General features: G+C 34.3%; 1 protein-coding gene across 1 annotated transcript; it reads left to right on the forward strand.

Annotated features, from left to right (window-relative positions):
• Nucleotides 1,248–23,188, forward strand: LOC109327679 (DExH-box ATP-dependent RNA helicase DExH17). The gene is made up of 35 exons (XM_019560845.1): nucleotides 1,248–1,637; nucleotides 2,579–2,665; nucleotides 3,097–3,280; nucleotides 3,569–3,730; nucleotides 4,115–4,352; nucleotides 4,452–4,488; nucleotides 4,586–4,632; nucleotides 4,864–4,901; nucleotides 5,031–5,052; nucleotides 5,160–5,372; nucleotides 5,504–5,660; nucleotides 5,753–5,804; nucleotides 7,167–7,238; nucleotides 7,410–7,459; nucleotides 7,574–7,691; nucleotides 7,952–8,015; nucleotides 8,136–8,219; nucleotides 8,320–8,445; nucleotides 8,536–8,732; nucleotides 8,991–9,179; nucleotides 9,245–9,496; nucleotides 9,576–9,625; nucleotides 9,794–9,811; nucleotides 10,174–10,253; nucleotides 10,355–10,553; nucleotides 10,637–10,674; nucleotides 10,758–11,123; nucleotides 11,204–11,820; nucleotides 12,890–13,015; nucleotides 20,244–20,328; nucleotides 20,722–20,828; nucleotides 20,951–21,319; nucleotides 21,424–22,191; nucleotides 22,512–22,759; nucleotides 22,972–23,188. The coding sequence occupies exons 2-35, from the start codon at nucleotides 2,598–2,600 to the stop codon at nucleotides 23,186–23,188; spliced, it is 5,658 nt and encodes a 1,885-aa protein (XP_019416390.1). The 5' UTR covers nucleotides 1,248–1,637; nucleotides 2,579–2,597.

The following is a 23,704-nucleotide window of genomic DNA, read 5'->3' on the forward strand; positions in this document are numbered from 1 at the left end:
GGCAAATGTTTGTGTTATGGGACTAATAAGTCTGACTCTTATGCCCAAAAGCCCAAGTACTCAACTTAGGGGTGCATATGACTCGGTCGAAGTCATGTAAGACTTATCTCTTATCGATTCTAAATATTGGTCAAATTATTTTTCAACTTGTTATTGACCTTAGATCCAAAAGCTAAGCTGACTCTACATATTGATTGAGCTAACTTTTGAAACTGAACCGACCTTAGACCCGATTAAATATAATGTATTCCTTATTTATATGATCTCTTGTCAATATTACTTACTATTATGAATATATAATTTGCCGTATATGGTATGTATATATATATATATATATTTATTGTTAATCATTTACATATGTATATCTAATGAAAATATTAGAGAATCAATAACATATAAAATGATATATACATTGTGACAATAAATCATTCAGAAAAGAGTTTCCTAAATAACTAGCAAATTGAGAAAATTCAATTAAAAATATGAATTACAACAAAAAATGCATTCTCAATTTTGAGTTAAAGAAATGTCATTATTTTGCATACAGTTGAAAACACATGTACAAATAGAAGTTAGTGGTGACCATGAGACGAGTTAGCTCGGAGAGAAAAACTTTTGTGGAGACATATCTAACACGTCATATTTAGAGACAAGTGTATCTATGTTTTTTGGTGGTGTCATTTATGACTAAGTTTTAATTAAAATTAATCTTTTAATGTGTTGTTAATAGTTTATTGGTTGTCTCTACATATATATGTCTTCACACAAGTTTTTCTTTAGGTCGAATAGTACATGTCCCTTACCCGATCCTACATACTGATCGAGTCTAATTTTTGAACTTCAATCTAAATTCATTGATACTGATCATATGCAAGCCCAATTATGATTTGGCCAAACCAATTAAGTAAAAGTGAGATATGTCTTACTTTACATAACCATAGAATATACCTAAAATAATTAATGTAAATAACAAAACTTCATAAGCCTACTTAAATTAAATAGGAAGTTTTTAAAGAAGAGAGTCATATTTTATTAAAAAGCTTTTTTTAATATTATCAAATGTATCTTCTCATCTTACGGATAAATAATTAATTTTTTTTAATATGTGTGGTTATCTCTTTTAACAAGGTTGAATTCTTAATATTTGCATAACTTTGTACCACTATTTGAAGGTTAAGAACCAACATATTATAAGTTAGGCAGTAGGACTCTTATAAATCACATGGTCTCTTTCCAGGACTGTACAAAATCAACAATATTTCCGTATGAAATTAAAACCAATGTACTTATACTTCCATCTTTCGTACCACGCAGAGTTTTTGTGAAATTTTTCTAACAATCAATCAACGCAACTTCAGTTCCGTCCCGTGACTGTCTAAAAATCTCAGCTCAACTTCGCCATGGGAGACTTCAAAAAAGTGACTGTTATGCGGAATCAAAACGCCGCCGTTCAGGCCGTGCCAAGTCCCATGATCTCGCCAACCATCAGATGCATCCAACGGTCATTGTTCTGAGTTCATGACCCGTTTTGTTCCCGCCAAGATGACTTTGTCTAACTATAAATACCCACTCTCTCATGCTTCCTTACCCCTAAATTTGAAATTTAAAAATCTATCTCCACTTTCTTACTCTTTCAGGTTTCTCTCTCTCTCTCTCTATACGCATTGAAACACGCTTGAATTTGAGGAATCTAATTCAAGACTCGTATCAGTTTTTTCCTCACAAATTTAAATTTCTCCTGAATATGTATCGAAATTCCGTTTTCTATTTTCGTTTCACGTCATAGTTTGTGTACTGCTGCATTTCACGATTTAGAGTAAAACTTGGAGAAATTTTCTGCAGCCAAATGTTGTTGTTATTATTATTATTATTATTATTATTATTATTATTATTATTATTATTATTATTATTATTATTATTATTATTATTATTATTATTATTATTATTATTATTATTATTATTATTATTATTATTATTATTATTATTATTATTATTATTATTATTATTATTATTATTATTATTATTATTATTATTATTATTATTATTATTATTATTATTATTATTATTATTATTATTATCATTTTTGTTCAAATTAGGATTACGATAAACTTCGTAATCTACTTAGTTCTTAAGACTGGGATGGAACATTTATGAATTTCAGCGCATGAATTAGAATTCTCAATTTCTCTGATTCATTCTTAATTCCTTTGTTTCCGTTCCATTGAATATGAGTTGTATCTGATGATCTTTATTTATTTCGTTAGTTATCAACTAATAAGTTATATTTTTTCATGGTTAGCAGATAATTGCTGAAAGTGTTGGATGGGTCGCTTTTCAATTTATATTTTTAATTTTTGGAATTTTTTTATTTGCTTTTCATTTATGAAATTGAGTTTTACTCCACCATTTTGTCAAGATTTTTCTATGTTTATCACTATTGTCCGAAAATTAGTCAGAATAAGCAGCAGTTATCCACCATGTTATACATTACAATTTTGGCTTGATTATGTTACCATAATTATGTTCAATTTGGCGCTTTAGAATTAGAACTTATGTTCTCTTTTAATTTCTGTTTTAGTTAATTCAGTATCCTGGCTATGGATTCATATTCTTTGAAGTCTGTATTCGATTTGCCAATGCCATTTCGTTCATGTTTTAGTTTCAGGTACTCTGCTTCTTTATGTACAAAGTTATACAAATTTTATGCCATGTTTAGTTGCTCTTAAGCCTTTTGTCTGTATTATATTATCTCCTATAAGAAAGCATTCGAATAATTGCGCGATGATTACTATTTGTGGAAATGTTTTTTTTGTATACACTCAGTAGGGACACTGTATGTTGTCATCAGTGTGAGTGGAATTTGAGGTATATTTATCTGGAGTTGAGTTGTAAGATCCTGGGTGTTGAAATAAGGTGATCATAACAGTTATGAATTATGACTTATCTTTGTTAGATAACATAAAATTTAGTTATTTGCCTGTGCTATATCAAATCCCTGATCTTCTATGTTTACAAAATGATCTTAACCTACGTCAATCTCAAAAGGGATACTATCTTGACTACCATATTGAGCTCTCTGTGATTAATGGTGTGCAGATATTTTAACTCACTTCAGAGTGAATGTTTTCCAATATGTTTCCATTCTGATGTAAACATGGTCATCTCTGCACCGACTGGGAGTGGTAAAACAGTACTTTTTGAGCTTTGCATTTTGAGGCTTCTCTCCAGGTTCATCAATGCAGAAGGGAGATTTGTTCATGTCAAGGGATCTCTTAAAACAGTAAGTCCATTCCCAAAAGAAATCAACATGAAAACTTTTCTCATAGTAATCCTTCTTAAGATTGTAATTGGTTGAAGTTCAAGAAAAGATTTCTGCAATCAGGTTCTCTTTCATCTAGTGTCAAAGTGATAAATGCAATAATTTAATTCTTATAAAAATTACTTATAATGTGTTGTCTCATATACCCAGTGAACGGTTAATCACATAAAGCTCACAGTTTAATAAGTATTTCTGTCATCATGTCTCAGTATCTAATTATCACTACATTGATTTTCCACATGGTGTCAGATCTATGTAGCTCCATCTAAGGCTTTAGTGCAGGAGAAATTCCGTGATTGGAATCAGAAGTTTGGGACATGGGGTATAAATTGCCTTGAGCTAACAGGTGATAATGGAACTTACAATTCAAGGAATATGCATGATGTGGATATTATTCTGACCACTCCTGAGGTCAGTATGCTAATGCAATTTATGTAAACATAAGTCGGCCAAGACCACTTAGTCTTTAATAGATTTTTCTTCTAAATAATTAATGGATATAGAATTTCAATATTATCTTGTTATGAATATTTTCATCTGCATATGCTATCCAAAACCTCAAAAACAAATATTTTTGTTAAAAAATTAACCTATACTAGGTAACTTTTATGTGATAAGTTAGAACTCGCTTGCTGGCCTCCTAGAATAGTATCCTTTTGTTGAACTGCTTCTTTCTCTTGTATCAATGATAGGGATCCTTGCATACCGGCATGTGCAAGCACTAAGTTAGTATAAGCTGGCTCATCTATTGATAATATAAATGGTTAAACTTGTTCTTTTTTGTTTTTTGAATAGAAATTTGATGCAGTGTCACGGTATGGTGTAGAAGGTGGTGGCTTGAGTTTTTTCAGTGGCATAGCACTTGTACTTATTGACGAAGTTCATCTGTTGAATGATCCACGTGGAGCTTCTCTGGAAGCAATTGTTAGTAGAATAAAAATTGTGGCTTGCAATCCAAAATTGAAATTAAATCCTATTGCTCAGGTCCGGTTCCTTGCTGTGTCTGCGACAATTCCAAATATTGAGGATCTAGGTAGTAAGTTTTACAGTAACCAATGCTGTCATGAATCATGGAAATTAAAATAACATGTAATCATGGGAAGATTTTCACACAATATATGCTCTATTTCAGCTGAGTGGCTTAAGGTTCCTGATAATGGGATTAAAAGGTAGTTTTCAACCCCCACGTCAATAAGATAACTGTGCTATAATGCTGAAAGTCAATATCCATAAAAAATATGCTTTTCATCTTTTCATTATTGACAGATTTGGTGAAGAAATGAGGCCAGTAAAGCTGACAACTAAGGTTTTTGGTATGAAACAATCAAACATAACTGTCTTAAAGTTCGTTTCATATAAATTCTCATTAATTGCTTCCTAATAAAAATTCTATACAACCGAGTTGGATCCTTTTGTAAGAAAAAAAAGTATCGAATCTAGAAAAGATCCTGATTTGAATTTGTGAATTTTTATTCTAAATTGGTAACAGTCTTGGGAGTAATTTAGAGATGTTTGGTTATCAGCTTACTCCAAAATTTATGTAGGCTATGCCCCAGCCAAGAATGACTTTCTATTTGAGAAGGTTGGTTTTAAGTTTTCAAAATTTAGATTATATTAATCATCTTTGTTTGGTCAAGTATGTACTACTTTCAAATTACACAAGCAGTTAAACTTCTATTTTGTTATTGTTTATGCTATGCTACCATTGCAGCGCCTTCAAAACTATATTTTCGGTAAGCAAGGATACTTCAGCTTTATACTTTGTAGCTTTTGCTCTTCTCTTGACATCTCTACACAATTATAAGTTGAAAGTCATCATTCTATTGTAAAAATGTTTCAGATATTCTCATGCAATTCTCAAGAGGGAAATCTGCGCTTATATTTTGCTCAACTCGGAAAGGAGCACAAGAAGCAGCTCAGCGACTCTGTCAAATAGTTATGACTTTTGGTCAATCAAATCCATTCATTAAGAGTAGAGAACAGCAAGATCGGCTGAGGGAAGCTTCTCTATCATGCAGTGACAAGCAAATGCAATCATATATTCTTTATGGTGGTATGCTAGAAACCTATGTCGTGTTTTGGCTAAACAACATTGATTACTGGGAAGTGATGCAAGTCCATTCATGCAAACTAGAATTTCAAGTTGGCAGGTTTGTGACTTTTCAAAAATGGGCTTGCTTGCAGTTGCTTATCACAATGGTGGGCTTTGCCTCAAAGATCGGAATCTTGTGGAAGGCCTTTTTCTCAAGGGTGACATTCAAGTACTCTGCACCACAAATACGCTAGCTCATGGAATCAACCTCCCAGCACATACAGTGGTTATTAAGTCAACACAACACTTGTATGTTATTTTCTTGGTTAAATTTATATGCCTTTCATAGTCACCTTTTAAAAAACCTTTTTCTACTAACTTGTAATATAAACTATGTCCAGCAACAAGGAAAAAGGTCTCTATATGGAATATGACCGCTCCACAATATTGCAGGTTTGTTTTAAGTTTGTGTAGTTTATATGTATATAATATTGCAAAATGACTAATGATATAAGCAACTAGAATTTCAGCAGTGTAGGTTGTCTGTAATTTGAATCTAATATCAGTATGTGTATCATCTGCCTAGAAGTATGTCATTTACAGTTAACACAAGCAATTGAGGATTTGTTTTGTGATTTTAAAGATTTTATTTAATTACTACGATTTGATAACAAAGATGTGGGTAGAGTTTCATTGACTTTCGTTTTGGACCGAATTTAGGAAAATTGTAAAACAATAATGTTATAGAGATTGAGGTTTGTAAACTCTTGAGGTGTTTAATAATGATGTGATGGAAGGACTCCGAGTGGCATGACAGAGCGGTGAACAAGTGAAATGGCGGTCATCCCTAACAGAGGATGAAGGGAGCAATAGGAAACCCTCTGGTATCAGAACTTATCTTAGATGCTGTTGTTTTTGGTGTTTCAGGTTTCGTGGATGTTTTTTATGTCTGTCTCCTTGTGCATGGAGATGTTTATATTCTTAGGTTTAATCAAATGGGACAATTGCATTAAATGAAAGAGCTGACCTTTTAGGTTGTTGGGATACAGGTTTCAGATGATTCGGCTAGGTTTAGATGTTACTAGGCTTTGTGTATTTATGCCTAAAAAAAGGGAGTCAGCCTCAAAGGTATTAAGTGCGAAAAGATTAGGTGCTATTTTGGTGAAATGCAAAGGCGTGGTTTCTGAAAGGAAAGGCTCGAGGGTGTCAATGTTAGCTGTGATATGAAAATGATCCTGTTATTAGTGCCTTTCCATGGTCTTTATGCAGCCTCCTGCTTTGAGACCTGAAATGCCTTGGGGAGCGTCTCCACTCAAACCCTGCCAAACCAGACCTGTGCACAGAGTTTTCTATCCATACTGCCTTCTTAGGATCAGGTGGCATCCCCAAATTCCCCACTATTAGCCTCATACCGAAGGTGGCCCTAACATTCTTTACTTACACAAGAGTTAAGGGCATTGATGTCCCCTGATATCTTTATGAAAAAGGGTCCAAATAAACTTTGTTCTGAAGCTCGAATAGTGGGTAGATTTCAATATCCAAGTGAATTACATATTTATTGTTGGCTGTAGTTGTCAACTGGTTGTTTGTTTTCAGAAAATCGTTCCTGTTAGAGACTTCTTCTATACAGTCATAAAAGTTGCATTTAAAAGACAACCATAAGATGTGTTTCCTTTTTCTATTCCTTCAGTTGCACTATAAGTATGACTACCGGAAATGGAGGGGGCAGAAATCAATTTTTGAAGACTTTCCATGTTATTTAGTTTGACTATTGGATTGTTAATATATCATTTGGGTAAACTTTTTGTATTACAGATGTCTGGAAGGGCAGGCCGACCACCATTTGATGATACGGGCATGGTTATAATCATGACAAGGAGAGAAACGGTGAAATAAGTTACTTGCATATTTCCTGCTCTCATTTCTCTCTCTAGTGTGTGTTTGTTGTTTGGTATGGGCTATCATATTATTTTTGACTTTTACACTACAAAATTTCTTCAATTATGATCACTAACTCTATTATTTCAAAATATGTGCTCTTATCTACTCATATTACAGGTTCATTTGTATGAGAATCTGTTAAGCGGGTGTGAAGTGGTAGAATCGCAGTAAGATACATCATTCTATGTTCCACAATGGAAACAATTCCTCCAAATGTTGCTCATATTCTGCAAACATTGTGAACTTACTATGATTAGCTAATCAAGGTTTGCTTACCATAGATTGCTCTCGTGCATGAGGGAGCATTTACTTGCGGAAATAGTTCAACTGACTGTTTCTGACATTTCAAAAGCGATTGAGTGGATTCAATACTCATACTTGTACGTAAGAATGAAAAGGGTATGTGCATAAGGATGTTTGTTTGATTTTGTCTAAAGCTTGTGTTGTAATATTAGGAGATTCACTTTATTATTAGAAAATATGCTCCTATTATTATTTTTGTTTCATAGTATCAATAAGGAGATTTTATATCAATTAGGAGATTTTGTGCAGGTTTACTTATTTTCTTAAATTAGGTCATTTTTAGGAATAAGGTTATTATTCTTCTCCTTTGAAGTGCTGGTCTTATTCAATATTATGAAATTTTTTATTCAAAGCAGAACCCTGAGCACTATACAATTAAAAAAGGAATTTCTGGTGGTCGTTTAGAGAAGCATGTGCAAGGTACATTGCATAAGCTGGTTGTCTTTAATAGCTTTCTATTTTTATTTTTGTCACTCTCTTTTTCTCCCAGAGTTTTCTCTTCCTTTCCCCCATTTCCCTAAATTAATAAGCTGTTTTCAGAGATTTGTGTTCAGAAAGTTAATGAGTTGTCACAGCATCAAATGGTCTGGATTGATGAAGATGGTTTCCTCTTGAGACCATTATGTATGGATATAGTCAAGTCTAAATAATGTTTTGCTGCCGTTTTTTCTGAAAAAATAAAAATGTAAATGGTTTGCTGATATATTTCCTTTGGCTGTCTTAGACCCTGGAAGGTTAATGACAAAGTACTATTTGAGATTTGACACTATGAAAAAGATAATGCAGACGCCTGAAAACTGCAGTTTAGAAGATGGACTTCGTGTTGTTTGCTGTGCAGAGGAAATTGCTTGTGCGGATATATTTATGATAAAATTTTAATATATTAGGAAAGAATGTGCAAGCATTAAGAGTTAATACTATTTTGTACTGGAAAATGAAGGGATACAGCTCAGACGCAATGAGAAGAAGGTCTTAAATGAGATCAATTTGGATAAAGATGGCCGGCTTCGCTTTCACATCCTTGGAAATAAGGAGAAAAAGAAAAAGCGCATTCAAACAAGAGAAGAGAAGATATTTATTTTGGCAAATGACTGCTTAACTGGAAATCCTTCAGTTCATGACCTATCTCTAATTCAGGTGTAGTACTGTAGCATCAGTATTTTGTGCTACAGATCAACGGGAGCACATCTGCTGTACCACAAAGTGTGCCACTCCCTGTGTAACGGCTTATGATTGGTTGAAAAAATATATTTAAATTAAAATTTTAATAATTAATTATTTTTTTGACCAATCAGAAGCCGTGACACATGGAGTGGTACACTATTTTGGGACAGCAGATGTCCACCCCAGATCAACATACTTAACTATTAATGATTGTGTAAACTTGATGTGCAGGACATGAATTCTATATGCTCAAATGGAAGTAGAATTTCAAAATGCATGAAAGACTATTTTGTTCACAAAAGGAATTACAGAGGAGCTGTGAATTCAGCCCTTCTAGCCAAATCATTAGACCAAAAACTTTGGGATGACAGTCCGTACCTGCTGAAACAGTTGCCTGGAATTGGGATGGTTACAGCAAAGGTAATATTTACCCGTGTTTACTGTCGTTTAATTGCATGACATTTTTATTCTGATGTATTTTCCAGGCACTGCATTCAATGAACGTTAAATCATTTGAGGCACTTGCTGAAGCTGATCCGAGGAGAATAGAGATAGTGACTGGTCGAAAATACCCGTTTGGTAACCATATTAAGGACTCTCTACTATCCCTACCTCCAAAAGTTGATGTGAAGCTTGTAGAAACTGAAAACCAGAGACAAGGAAATTCAAAGCTAGCATTAACATTGACTAGGATATCACAGTCAGGCCAGTCAGTTACACGACATTATGCCGATATGGTATGTCACCTGAATGTATTATTTAGAGACTTTTAAGAACTTAATAATTAAATTAAGCGCCAAAATTTCTTTGTCACAGATCGTTGGTTCAGAGGAAGACAACACTGTTCTCTTTCATGAAAAAATAAGGTTATGATGATTTAATAATTCACATTTAACCAGTTGTTAGTGTACAGGGATTAAAGAGTTTCTATCAAAAACAAGTCTCGTAATGATGGATAGGTATCATGATAAGTTATGTGTACAAATTTCTCTTCATCTAATCACAATTTTATCTTCTCCAAATTGTTGTTGCAGGGTGGATCAGTTCTGCAGGTACATGAACTTAACCTTTGCTTTTTGTTTTTCCAGTTAAAAGTTAATATGTTATTGAGCATTCCAGACTAAAAGAGTGTTAAAAATAAATAATGGAGAATCCTAATAAGTTCCCTAAGGGTATTGTTTAATTCAAGAAAAAAAAAGAAACTCTTAAAGTTATGATTTCCAATGCAAATTTTCTATTGCTTGAATCGTTAATCAATGCCGTAGGACACATGTTAGCAGGATCCATAAATAAATTATTCATCTCTTACTGAGTTACTGCCAGATAGTCAACTTTTCTTCTACTACCTATGTGTTAAGGTCCTACGGAAATTTTAGGCCGATACTCTGAGAACATTATATATTTCATATTGCAGCCCATACAGTGCAACAGTTCTGGTTCCCATCGGACAAGGGAGGCAGACTATCAAAGCTGATTTTATATTTGAGGAATACAGTAAGATGTGGCTAAATATGTTTAAGTTTTAAGTCCCGTCCAAAATATGAAGTTTAAACTGTAGAATTATATAACTAAGTTCTTCACTTTTGTCGATACAGTTGGTATTGATGTCCACCAAAAGCTTCCCTTGATCAAAGAGAGCAATTCAAATGTGCTTATTACAAGAAACAGGAAGCAGGCTTCTTTTAATCCACCCAAAGAGGTATATGTCATAGAAGATGACGAAACAACTGCACCTCATAAAACAACAAAAGAGCTACACACCTTGTGCAAGGACAATGAGAAAAGTGATTCTATGTTAGTTATATCCCATGACTTTTCAGTATCTAGTATTGTTTTCGAGGACCTGAAAATTTTGATAGAAATCCGTTTTCTTGCAGTCCAAGTTTCAACCTGTTGGATGAAATGTTAGAGGAAGGTAGCACTCCAGAGATGACCTTATATTCTTTTACGAATTCAAAATGCATTTTTTTTCACCTGCTAACTAGTTGTCTCCGGAAGGTGGGCATGCTCTTGAGGTTGGAGACGACGAATGCAAAATCATCACCGAGAAAACGGTATTTGAGCACATACGGGAGAAGGCCAAAAACTTTTCTCTCCTGTCTGCATTTGATAATATTCGCTGCCCATCACTAGAGGTCCTTCTTAAAAGAAATCATTCCCGTGAGAAGAGGCCAGACCTCCGTTATGAGGTAGTTGACCTGGATGATGCAGACAGACTCGAAGTTCCTCAACAAACACATGTCAATTCGCCAACAGAACTCAGCAAGATAGAACACAATGATATCAATCCATATGCGACTTTAAATGATCATAATAGTAATACAGCTGGAAACTCAAATAGCATGAGCAGTATAGTTGATACAGGTACACCTTATTAGAAGCAATTAATTTAGCAATCAGATTTTGCTTCTTATGTTATCATCATTTTTCTTTTATTTCTTAAGATGTTTTCGTCCCCGAACCTGAAGTAGGACCTCATGAAAAATCAACTGAAGAAATGGTTTTTGACCATATAAGGAGAAAGTCCAAGGATTTTCCACTGATTAGTAAGGTTGATTGTGGGGAGTCAATAGTCCAGAAAACAGAATTGTTCTCCAATATTCATCCAAGTTCTCTCAGTTCTTTGAACACTGATTTTCTTAAGATAACAAAGACAAATTCACCCGACATGATCACTGATACTAGGCTTACATCATTTACGGAAACTGCTGAAATGGAAAAATATTCATCCAGTATTCAAGGTGGTACTGAGGTGCAATGTAACATATTTGAAGGTTTCTGTGGAACTGCCATTGATGGAGTACTAAATATTTCTAAGGGAGTGTTTAGCTCCAATTCTGTTGAATCATCCATGCATTTACCAAATTTTAGTGCTTCAATACTGAAGGAGAAAAAACGGACATCAGATACTGACAGCTTTGCCAAGACCAGCAAGAAGCAGCATTGTTTTTCTAGAGAATCAAAAGAAGAGAAATCTGGTTTAAGTGAAATAAGACAGTGTTGCTCTCTGGAAACTACAGACAAAATCAAGGAAATAGAGTCATATCCTAGGTTTAAGAGTGTATTTTCCTTTCTCTGTTTTCTTTGACATGGATGACATGTGATAATACTGCTGTAACTCATGCAACTAACTACTGTGGTCCTGTGATAAGCAGGTAGCACTTGTCAATGCAAGATTGCAGTTATAGGCATGTCTGTGAACCTTGTTATGAGGGACTTCTCCGAATCGGGTTGCATGATCTTGAGATGTCTTCATGATTATGCTTTTTAAACATCAAAATGAAATATTATAGGGGACACTACAACTGTTTTTCCAAAATTTTCTCTATCCCCCTTTGTCTCAACCGGTTTTTGTTTTCTCCTTCCCCTGGCAGACATTGTTTTTTCCCCTAACTTCGCAGTTCTGGATCACCAGGCATGCGTTTATAGACACAGGACAAAGTGCATCTTACAGAAATATAGTCCTCCTTTCCTTCTCATATCAAGTGGTGATAGTGGCATTAGCAACTATATTTGCTAATAATGGTTATACTATACATAATTACAAACACAGTTGTTGGTAACTTTGTGGTAATCTGCTTGTAACACAGTGGTAGACGAAAGAGCCGAAAGAACACGCACAAAAAATCAGTAGATCCAATGTGCTCCCTCTATGACATACGACGGCCAAAACTTTAAGTTAAAGAAGTGACAAAAATGCATTAATGCCATGAAAACTTCTAAAACACAAATCTTTGCCAAAAGAATTTAAACCAGAAATTCACACTTCATTGATAGAAAAGCTGAAGGGTAAAGGACTGAGCATAATATAATTGTTGAAATTGGCAACCCACTATTCTATTCAAACTATATTCAGGACATTGGTCTCATTTATTCCAAAACATGCAATTAAGTCCAACATGATCAACAAAACAGAAACACCCAACACTGAGCAACAAGTAAATCCATAATTCTTCTGAAGTCTAAAATTGTAATATCTATATACTCATTTATACATAGTCATTACATATTTATATCATTCATTTGTATTATTTTTTGTAAAAAACATTTTTATGAAAAGCTAATGATGATAAAACATGAAGATCAATCCAGTTTTACTTTCTTTCTCCTGCTTTAGTTCCTCTTTATAGGTACCCGTAAGTCCTGCTTGCGGAGGTCATTACGGTGATAGAAATATGATTATGGATTTGGATAGAGGCGACAATAATGGTGATTCGTCAAGAAGCTTTGATGGATTGCTTAGGTGGGACAGCCCAGTGAGGATCTATGTTCATTACCTGTATAACCAGGATAGTCTTACATGCAAACTAAGCGGTCTCTAACAACCCCTTGCGCATTTCATGATCGGTAGAGAAAATTCCTGAAAATACTAGGCTTACCTTGTAAGCACCTCAAATAGAGGTACTGGATAACAATTAATATTTTTATTTGTCCCGTTGTCAAGGATATTTATACTCTCGGTTACTTTCCCACTAGGATCTTAGCTTTCGGGCATTTTGATGGAGATTGGTTGGTGGACATGCATTTATATAAACAATGGAAAGTAACTGACCAATCTTTATGTAAGTGCATGTCAACCAACCAATCTCCATCAAAATGTCTAAAGGCCAAGATCCCAGTAGGAAAGTAACCGAGAGTACATATATCTTTAACAACGACAAATAATAATATCAATTGTTTTCAATTACCTCTATGAGGGGTACTTATGTGGTAAGCCCCGTCCGTTTCAGGAATCCTCTCCACCCAAACAACCAAGCAAGGCTTGTTGACGAATCACCGTCATTGTCGCCCATATCCAAATCTGCAAAGATATTTCTATCATCATATCTTTCTGTTTTCTCTAACTCCAACTAGTTTCCAAGTTTCCAAGTTTTATTTCCCATAATTGAGTCTATTTCCTCTTGGATAGCTTCTTTCCAAAAGGCATAATCTTGAGACTTTATTGCCTCATCATATGTTTCTGGATCACTTTCTAAATTATAGCAAATTGGTCCATAACTATTGATGGAATCGTTTGTTCCTTCAACGAGGAACATAAAGAAGTCTGATCCATAATTTTTCTCTTTTCGGATTCTTTTACTTCTTCTAGTTTCTGAGCTTTCTAATGTATCTTTATTGGATACATTATTTTCTAGACTTTTCATATTATAATGAATAATGTCTTTGGGATTTTGAATTAAGGTAAATCTATTTTCTTGAAAAATTGCATCTCTTGACTCAATCATTGTGTTAATAGGATATGAGTCATTCGATTCAATAACCATGAATCTGTATGCTTTGCTATTTCAGCATAGCCCAGAAATACACATTCAATTCCTCTTTCACCCAATTGTCTTTCTCTTTGATTCAGGAACTTTTACAATTGCTCTACAACCCCAAACTTTTAAATAGTTTAGATTGGGCTTTCTTTTCTTCCGGAGTTCATATGGGGTTACCTTGTTCCTTTTATTATAAACTCTATTTAATATATAACATGCAGTTAACATGGCTTCACCCTAATAACCTTTTGATAAACCAGTATATGATAACATGGTATTTACCATTTCTTCTAATACTCTATTTTTTCTTTTTGCTATTCCATTCTGTTGTGGGGAGTATGGTGCAGTTGTTTGATGCATAATACCAGTAGACTCAAAATAATTAGGATGATAAAACTCTCCTCCCCTATCACTTCTAAAACATTTAATGAGAGTTTCATGTTGAAGTTCTACTTGTGTTTTTAAATTTGTCTAAAACTTCATCCTTAGAGTGCGTTTGACAAACATAACAGAATCTAGTGTAATCATCAATGAATGTAACAAAATACTTTCTACCACCAATAGTGGGCCAACCATGTAAATCACATACATTAGAATGAATTAAATCTAGCACCTTAGAACTTCTTTCTATTCTTTTAAAAGGTTGTCTTGTGATTTTAGTTAACATGCAAATAGTACATGAATTTAAATTTTTGCCAAGAGTAGGAACTAATTTTGATTTCATCATATCATTCAATTTTCTAAAATTAACATGTCCTAGTCGCATATGCCATAAATCACACGACTCAACAATATAAGCAGATAACATATCATCATTATTATTAACAACATTATTCTTGAATATATTCTCACAAAAGTTACCCTTCTTTTTCTTTCTTTTGTTGTCATTACCATTGTGATTATCATAAGACTTATCAAAATCTCGATTTCTTTTCTTGGAAATTTTGTTTGAATTTCCTTCCTCCATTACATGGACTTTTTCATGAGCAATTTGATTTTTAGTATCATCTTGTTTTCGATACCCTTCTTCTAAACGAAGGTGATTACCCAATTGCTCAAGAGATATGTCCTCTTTCTTATGCTTCATGGCTCTTTTGAAATCTTTCCATGAATGAGGGAGTTTGTCTATTATGGAGGATACAATAATGATTTTATCCATATGCATATTATGTTGTTTGTAGTTATTGAGAATACGTTCAATTTATGCATTTGTTCCATAACAGGTCTATTATCTACCATTTTATAATTATTAAAATGAGAAACAAGAAACTTCTTACTTGTTGCGTCCTCGTGCATGTACCTTGATTTTAATTTCTCCCGTAGATCTTTTGCAGAATGACAACTTTGATAAATATCAAATAATGAGTTTGACATACCGTTGAGGATGTGGCCCCTGCATATATAGTCATCATTGTCCCATTTTTGTCTCTCTCTTGTTTCTGCAATTGTTTCTTCTTCACTCACTAATGGTCTGGTAGTATTAAGAACATATACCACTTTTAAAGTAGTAAGAAGAAATTTCATATTCTTTTGCCAACGGATAAAATTGTCTCCATCAAATTTTTCTAATTTCACAAAATCAGAAGTCATTTCCTTGAGTGATGCAGCCATCATTACAGAATCGAACCTAAAGATTGTGAGGAAACTTGAATTCTTGGGAAGATGTTGCAACACTTGAACAAACAAATGGTTGATGGATATGCCCGTAAAACCTACAATGCGTGTGTTACCACACTAACATTTAGGTTTGATTCGCCCCCATCAATTTAAGTATATTGGATGCAAATGGAATGAACAGTGAATCCCCTTCAGGATACTTTGGAAAACCTTGATATGTTTTGCACAAACACAACAAATGTATCTTTTAACAATAGTTTACAAACTTATGTTTCCTACACTTCTCTCATGCATTAGAGAAATAGAGGATGATTTCTTGGATGAGAAAATTCGGATGGTGATTATGTTTTCAAGTGTCTCTATTTATAGAGAAGTTCGTGCCTTTAGAGTTCTGTACGCGTTAACGAAAGGTTATCTAGTGTAACGGTTCAATAAATAACTAAATAGGTGTGATAGCCTAGTGGCAGCTACAATGCTTGCTAAAATAGGTAGGTGTGATTGTTCATTTTTATTTATACGCATTATAAAAATATGAACAAAAATCACGAAACAGGATCGAACACACAACTATTACACCAAACAACACTTTGTTTCATAAATTATCAACAACATTTATATAAGTAACCGTGAATTCTGATATTTTGTAAATATCATTCACATACAGTGGTACGAGAATGCATAAATGCATTATGCTCATTTTTTAATTTTTGAAAAACTAATCATGTAAATTCATCAATATACATATTAGACGAAAAATGCTCAAGATTTAAACAAGATAATTAGTTTTGAAACCCCCAATATAAAAATAAAATTCAAATGTATAGAAAAAACTGGAAAATAAGATCTTAATGAGTTTAGATGCTATATTATATACCAAGAAACCTTTTTAAAAAGACAAAAACTTCCCAGGTAAAGCAAATCCTTTCTCAGACCCCTATAATTGAAGGTCCTGGTTGCATTAGGGAGTGTAATGAAAAAAAATTAAAGACTTAATGAACTAAAACGAAATATAAAGAGGATGAAATATTACCTAGGAATCCTAAGTGAAGTACCGAGTAAATGGGGTGAACTAAAAGTGTTCAGCATTCCCTTGGTAAATATGCTAGGTTATGTGCACAAGAGGAAAATGGTAAAGAGGATTTTGAGAAGCAGGTAGAGGCTGCTGTTGAAGAATGGAAAAGTGAATTATGGTTCTATTATTCTATATGACAAGGAATATAAATATAGAGTGTTATATATTAAATAGAATAATGTAATTATAATATATATATATATATATATATATATATATATATATAAAAAAGATAGAAAGTAGTGTAGGCTTATAGGATTTTGTTTTGTATTGTAATTATATTTATAATAATTATAAAGATAATTGATATATATTAATAATATGATAAGTGTTGTATAATTATGGATAAAATAATTAAAAGAAAAAGTGTGATAATCTAATCAAAATATTTTTGTATAAATATTATGATGAACATAACTATTCAAATCAAAATAAGATATTCTTATCAAAATAAATAATATTAGTTATGTTATTCTGTAAATTATTTACCAAATTAAAAGATAAGTACTTATAAAATATGTTTAATACAAATTCATTATACATTCCAACAATATGTGAGTACTTTAATAATGTAATAAAATGTTATTTCTATCTTAAAATATATTTTTCAAACAAATCTATCAAAATCATTCAAAGATTGATCAATCATACCAAAATCATAAACTTATTGGATAATTATTCAAAGATTGATTGATCCTATCAAAATTATATTTATTTTTAGATGAATTTACTATAGTAAATTGAGATTTTATACTCACATATTAAAAATATAAAATTGTGGTTGTTACACATATCCATTGGGGTTTATCCTTTTCAGGCACATAAAATTTAAACTATACCATAATATTCATATTATGGTTAATCAAGTAGTGTGTACCCAAAAATAAGGTAGTATCTAATGTCATAATTATATTCTATTTGAACCCTTTAATAATAGCCTCATACTGTAGACCTCTAGGAGCCTAAGTGGCTCTTTGGGGTTCCTATATCCAGACTGCTCACAGGTTGTTATCCAGTTCAGGTCATTATTGAGGATACCGGTCCAGAACAATACCCAATCATACAATCTAAGTGCCACCTTCGTTCCACCACCAACTACAACAGCAAGTCACATTTGGAAAGAACACCAACTTCCACAACTTATAATTGGCGTGAGATATCTATTTCGGAAGAAGATTTAGTTTGGAGGCTAAGATGGGTTTCTAGCATCTGTATTGTTTTTCAGTTATGAAGTATGACTAGTACTTATGTGATTAAAAACTCTATATATAACACCAATGGAGAGTTATGTATGATATGGTAAGTCTCTTGATAAAAACTCTATATATTGATAGGAAATCAGGTTTGATAGAAGTACTATAATTATTAAAAAAAGACTTAAAACATTGTCTTTATCTCTGCCAAGAAAGATTGTCTCTATTTGGCATCAATCAAGGAAGAACATAGAACAAAAGTGACAATGATAGAAGAGTTTTTCTATTGACGAAGAACAACCCATAACATCTTCGGAGACCGATCGTCATAGAAATAAGTTAGTAATCTATAACCATTTTTTATTATGGGAAAACTATAAATTTTTAAGATTCATTTACACATTTACAAGATAAAACTTAATATCAGAGTATTGTATTTAAGAACTTATAGTTTTCCATAAATGATATTAAAACATGTTATTAAATGTTTAAAAAATTTATATAATTATTTCAGTTACATCATAGTAATAAACATAGTACAGAAAGAGAATATATCACTTTTCAAATCACATTAAAATAAAATAATACATAAATGAACATAGCACTATTTATATCACTATTCATAGAATGATGCTCCTATGGCTGATAACTTTGTATTTCTGGCACAACCTGAAAGTGCAAAGTGTCAAGGATTGCACTAACAACGTTTGCCTATGTTTTGATGAAGATAAGGAATTAATTAAAGCTTGAAGATGGCTCAACAATCAACATACCTAGAACTCATTGGTCATATCTAGACTAGGTTATATTAATAGAGTTATATTTCTAAGTAGTCTGGGATGTGTGCCTTAGTTCGTGAGTATAGGTGAGGTAAACCTAGTTGCAAGTCTCACATGCCATTATAATTGTCATATTATATTCATGAGGCATATCATCTAGTTTATTATATGTTCATGCATTAATTAGACATGTTATATGTGCATAACATGTTATATGTGCATATTATGCATAATATAATTGTTAAAACATGTATAGGAGTCAAGCATAACATATAAGTAGTTTACCATTTAATCATGTTTTGATATATGCTGGTTAATCGATTAATGTGGTGACTTAATCGATTAACGTGTCTGTTTTCTGTTATAACTATTTTCTGTTTTAACTACGTAACTGAATGCAACGGTTTGACGGGTCAAATCTATTTTGTATAAGTTCTGACAAATTGCAAAAATGTGTAGCATTGCATACTATTATTTAGAATTGATTAGAGAGCATATTTTCGTGATTTAATGTGTAATAGGCAGAAGAGATATGCATGTGTGAGGAAGAGAGATTAACATGCTTCGTTGATGTTGTTCATGGTGTATTGCATGATGTTTTCATATGCTTAATCTCATCCATTCTTTATTGCATGTTCATGCATTCTTATTAGAGATTTTAAGAGAAATATTTTGTGTTTACTGTTTTGTATTAATTCACATATGCATGATGGCTTATGTTACTTGAGAGTGGGTTAATCTTTGAGTTTTTCATTGTTGTAAATTGAGCATTTTAGTGCTTGGTAAAACTTGTTTTTTGTAAACTGTTTTTGTACTTTGGGTTTAGTCTCTTGGTGTCTTACCACCATTGAGATAGAGTGAATCTTCACAAGACTAGGAGGTCTTGAATTTAGAGCGAGGATCTTGGCTAGGGCTGGATCGGGAGAAAGGTTTTCTCAGGCGATAAGGATAGTCAAACCAAGGTTAGAGGTTCTTGAAATTCAAGAAAGAAGCGTCTAGAGTCTTGTAATTGAATTGGTGTATGTGACAATACAAAGTGTTCAATATAGTGAAGAAAAATCTCCCGAGATCAGAAGGGGAGGCCTAGATGTAGTTTGCAAGTGGACCCGCAAATGAACCAAGATAAAAGTCCATTTGTGCAAGCTATTCTCTCTTAATCTCTTTTATAATTCTCACTGTTTTAATTTGTGACTGAATCTGATATTTTGCATACTAATTCTTTGTTATATCCTTGTTAATATTGCATAAAAATATATGTTGTATCTCTGCTTATTTGTTGGTAAATAACTGTGTAAGAAGCTGATCTGGTAATTTTGTTTCTGTTGCAAGTTAATCGATTAAGCCCACTGGTTAATCAATTACCTGGGCTGTTTTCTAGAACTGGGTTTTGGTGCGAGAAGCGGTAATTGATAATCGCTACACCTATTCAACCCCCGTTCTAGGTGTGTTTAGGCCACTGATACCTAACACAACCAAACTCTGAACAAGTGCGGTCCCCAGACAAACCTCTTGGTAAGGATAGTACAATTTCCTTAGATGTTCCAAGGGTGTCATTTCGGGATAAGGTGTTGGCCGATAGACAGCCAGTTCCGGCTCGTGAGGACAAGGACTTCTTATCGGAGGGTTTGGCATGGGTGGAATTGATAAGGGGTAATCATCTCCTCCCAACTATCTCTTTCTCCAAAAGCATAATTCAAGAGTACAACAAGGATTGACAGGATTCTTTAATTGTCTCTCTCATTGGCAAGAGGTTGGGCTTCAAGATTATGTGAGATAGGCTGAAATATGCATGGAAAGTATCCGGTGAGTTTGACATGATGGGCATTGACAATGGTTATTTCTTGGTTAAGTTTGATCAACCTTAGGATAGAGATATGGTGCTACAGGGAGGTTTGTGGATGATTTTTGACCACTATGTGGCCATTACTACATGGTCCCCAGATTTCGAGATAGAAAAAGTATCCAAAGCCCTAGTTTGGATTCCTCTATCAGGCTTGAACATGTTATTTTATGACAAGAATTTTCTTATTCATATTGCCTCAGCCATTGGTCGACCATTTAAAATAGATAATAACACCTTGCGTTTTGCTAGAGGAAGGTTTGCAAGAATTTGTGTTGTGATTGATTTCAACCAACCTGTTGTTGTTAAGGTTTGTGTGTAGGGCAACTGGCATAAGGTGGAGTATGAAGGTCCCATATTATTTGTAGCCATTGTGGTTGCTATGGGCATGTGGCCGGTAATTGTTTAGAGTTGAAATTTGTCCCATCTCAGCCATCGGTTTCTGGGTTAGTGTCTAGGAACTCAGGTGAGGCTACTCACGTGGAGGGGCTGAGTTCAGACATGCCCTCTTCAATAGCCATTCATGATGAATTAATCACTCCAACTCACTCTCCAACGGTTGCTGGGGACCTTTATGGAGGCTGGTTAACCGTTACAAGAAGAAGAAGGAATGGGAAATCAAGCAAGGGAGTTAATGGTGTGACTGGAACAGACATGTTGACTTCAAGAAACAATAAATTTGGTGTTCTCAATATGGCTGGAACATTTCTTATTGTTTCAGAAATTATAGGGATTCAAAACCCTAGTAATGACACATTAATGAGTGGGCCCTCCTCTATAAGAAAAGAATTTGGTTGGAGAGTAATAGCAGCACAGATCATGAAATTCATTTGGTGGACGGTTACGTGATTCAAAAGGGGTCATTCAATGAAATTCCGAAAATTGTGGTTGGTTTTAATGCTCAGGAATATGATGGCACAAATTTGCATGGAGTTAATGCAGCAATTTCCCCTCATGGTGTGAAGTTTGGCACAGTTATTAGTGATAAATTTAAGGCAATTACTAATGATGGAATGAATCAGAGAATTCCTAGGGAGGAGTTTAATGCACGTGGGAATTCGGTGCAGAGCTTTTTTGTTGTTAATGAGGGTGATAAATCTCCCCAAACTCCCTCTCTCATGAATTCAATTCCTCCATCTAATTATTCCGGTGGACTCAAGGGAATTATTCAGCCCTTTATTCACACAAAAAACGTGGGAATTCATTCCCACAAGGTCTCAACGTCGAAGGAAGGGTCTAGCTTCACAACCCATAATGAAGTGCATAAAGGTCAAACAATACACTATGATATCAATGTTCTGGATGCTCAGCCCCAACTGTCAAATGCTACTAATATTATTAAATCTCATATCTCTAATGAGTCTCCTAATGATGAGGATGATGTCGTTTGCCATACAATCAACTCAAGTCTTATGAATGAGGCCGAGAGGGCCATTCGAGTTGATGGAGAGGGTGAAACTCCTATGAATTGTGGACTCTTGTTCTCATGCCATTACTATAAAGCTACATCTTGGCTCGAAAAATTGGCTCTATACATTGGTGTATGTCAGTCCTTCATGTCGGGATCACCATATTTTGTGGGGTCACCTAGTCTCATTACGTCCTCTTTGAATCTCCTCTGGCTTCTTTTCGGGGATTTTATGAAATACTACTTCCTTCAGAAGTCAGAGGTGGTTTGTTCAATAACTCTGGGGATCAATTGTTTGCTATGGTTCTTGATGCTTGTGGCCTTATGAATATGGGTGCTATTGGTAGTCGCTTCACTTGGTTTAGAAGGAAGGCTACTGGCAGGAGTATTTCCAAGAGGTTGGATCGTGGTCTTTCTTATACCTCTTGACGCATGGAGTTTCCGAGAGCCTATGTTGAAAATCTCACTAGAATGCATTATGATCATAGCCCTTTGTTGGTGAGGTATGAGGGTCTGGTGGAATCTTATGTTAATCGTCCATTCAGCTTCCAAGCGGCTTGGACTACCCATTCTGATTACTTATAGGTGGTCCAGGAGTCATGGGTTGAGGGTGATCATGATGTGGTGGATGGGCTTTCTAGGGTAAGAGAAAACTCTGTTGTTTTCAATAAATCCATCTTTGTCAATATTTTTCGCAGGAAGAGGAGAGTTGAAGCGAGAATCAAGGGTGTTCAAAGGTTCCTAGAGGAGTGTGATGATTGTCATCTGACTGTTTTGGATATTCAGCTTAGGTGTGAATATAATCTCATTTTGAAGCAGGAAGAGTTTCTCTGGTTTCATAAGTCTAGAGAGTAGTGGGTAAAGTTTGGTGACAAAAATACTAGTTTCTTCCACACGCATACAATTATTCGTCGGAAAAGAAATAAATTTATGGCCTTTTCTTAGAGGATGGTAGATGGTGCACGGATCCAGAGTTGATGATGGAGGAGGCCAAAAGGTATATCATGAACCTTTTTTGTAAGAATGTTCATATTACTAATGATAGTTGCATTGTTGATACTCCTTGTCTCTCTCAATTGGGGGTTGATGCTCTTATAGCCCCTGTGACTAAGGAGGAGGTGGCTAATGTTGTTATGAGTATGAAGTCCTATAAAGCTCCTGGTCCAGATGGTTTCCAACCTATATTTTATAAAAAGTACTCGCAGCTGCTAGGTGATGATATTTGGAAGCTTGTCGATGATGCTTTCAAATTTGGCTACTGAGACCCTCGCATTGTTGAGACTCTTGTTATCCTAATTCCGAAAGTGAATAACCCAACATCTTTGAAGGAGTTGAGGTCGATTGCTCTTTTTAATGTCACCTGTAAAATTATTACCAAAGTCTTGGTGAATAGATTGAGACCCTTTCTGGATGAGTTGGTTGGTCCTCTGCAGATCAGCTTCATTCCGGGGAGGGGTACCACATATAACATTATTCTTCAAGGTGGACTTGGAGAAGGCTTTATGACAGAGTTAACTGGGATTTCCTTCAGAGAACCCTTCTTCAGTTTGTCTTTCCTGATATAACAATTTCTCTTATTATGTGGTGCATATGTTTTGGGAAGGTTTCCCTTTTGTGGAATGGGTCTAAGGTGGAGGCGTTTAGTCCATCTAGGGAGCTTCGACATGGGGATCCTTGTCACTTTACCTATTTGTATTGAGCATGGAGAAGTTGTCTCTTCTTCTCTCTCATAAGGTGGACATTGGTTTATGGCATCCGCTTGAGCTCTCTTGGGGTGG

Source organism: Lupinus angustifolius, chromosome LG15 (genome assembly GCF_001865875.1).
Source record: "Lupinus angustifolius cultivar Tanjil chromosome LG15, LupAngTanjil_v1.0, whole genome shotgun sequence".
In the NCBI taxonomy this organism is placed as follows: domain Eukaryota; kingdom Viridiplantae; phylum Streptophyta; class Magnoliopsida; order Fabales; family Fabaceae; genus Lupinus; species Lupinus angustifolius.

Coding starts and splice junctions, on each gene's coding strand:
- LOC109327679 (XM_019560845.1), top strand. CDS start 2,598: ATGGATTCATATTCTTTGAAGTCTGTATTCGATTTGCCAATGCCATTT. Junction 3,731..4,114: donor TTATTCTGACCACTCCTGAG/GTCAGTATGCTA, acceptor TTTTTTGAATAG/AAATTTGATGCAGTGTCACG. Junction 10,675..10,757: donor GGATGAAATGTTAGAGGAAG/GTAGCACTCCAG, acceptor TGTCTCCGGAAG/GTGGGCATGCTCTTGAGGTT.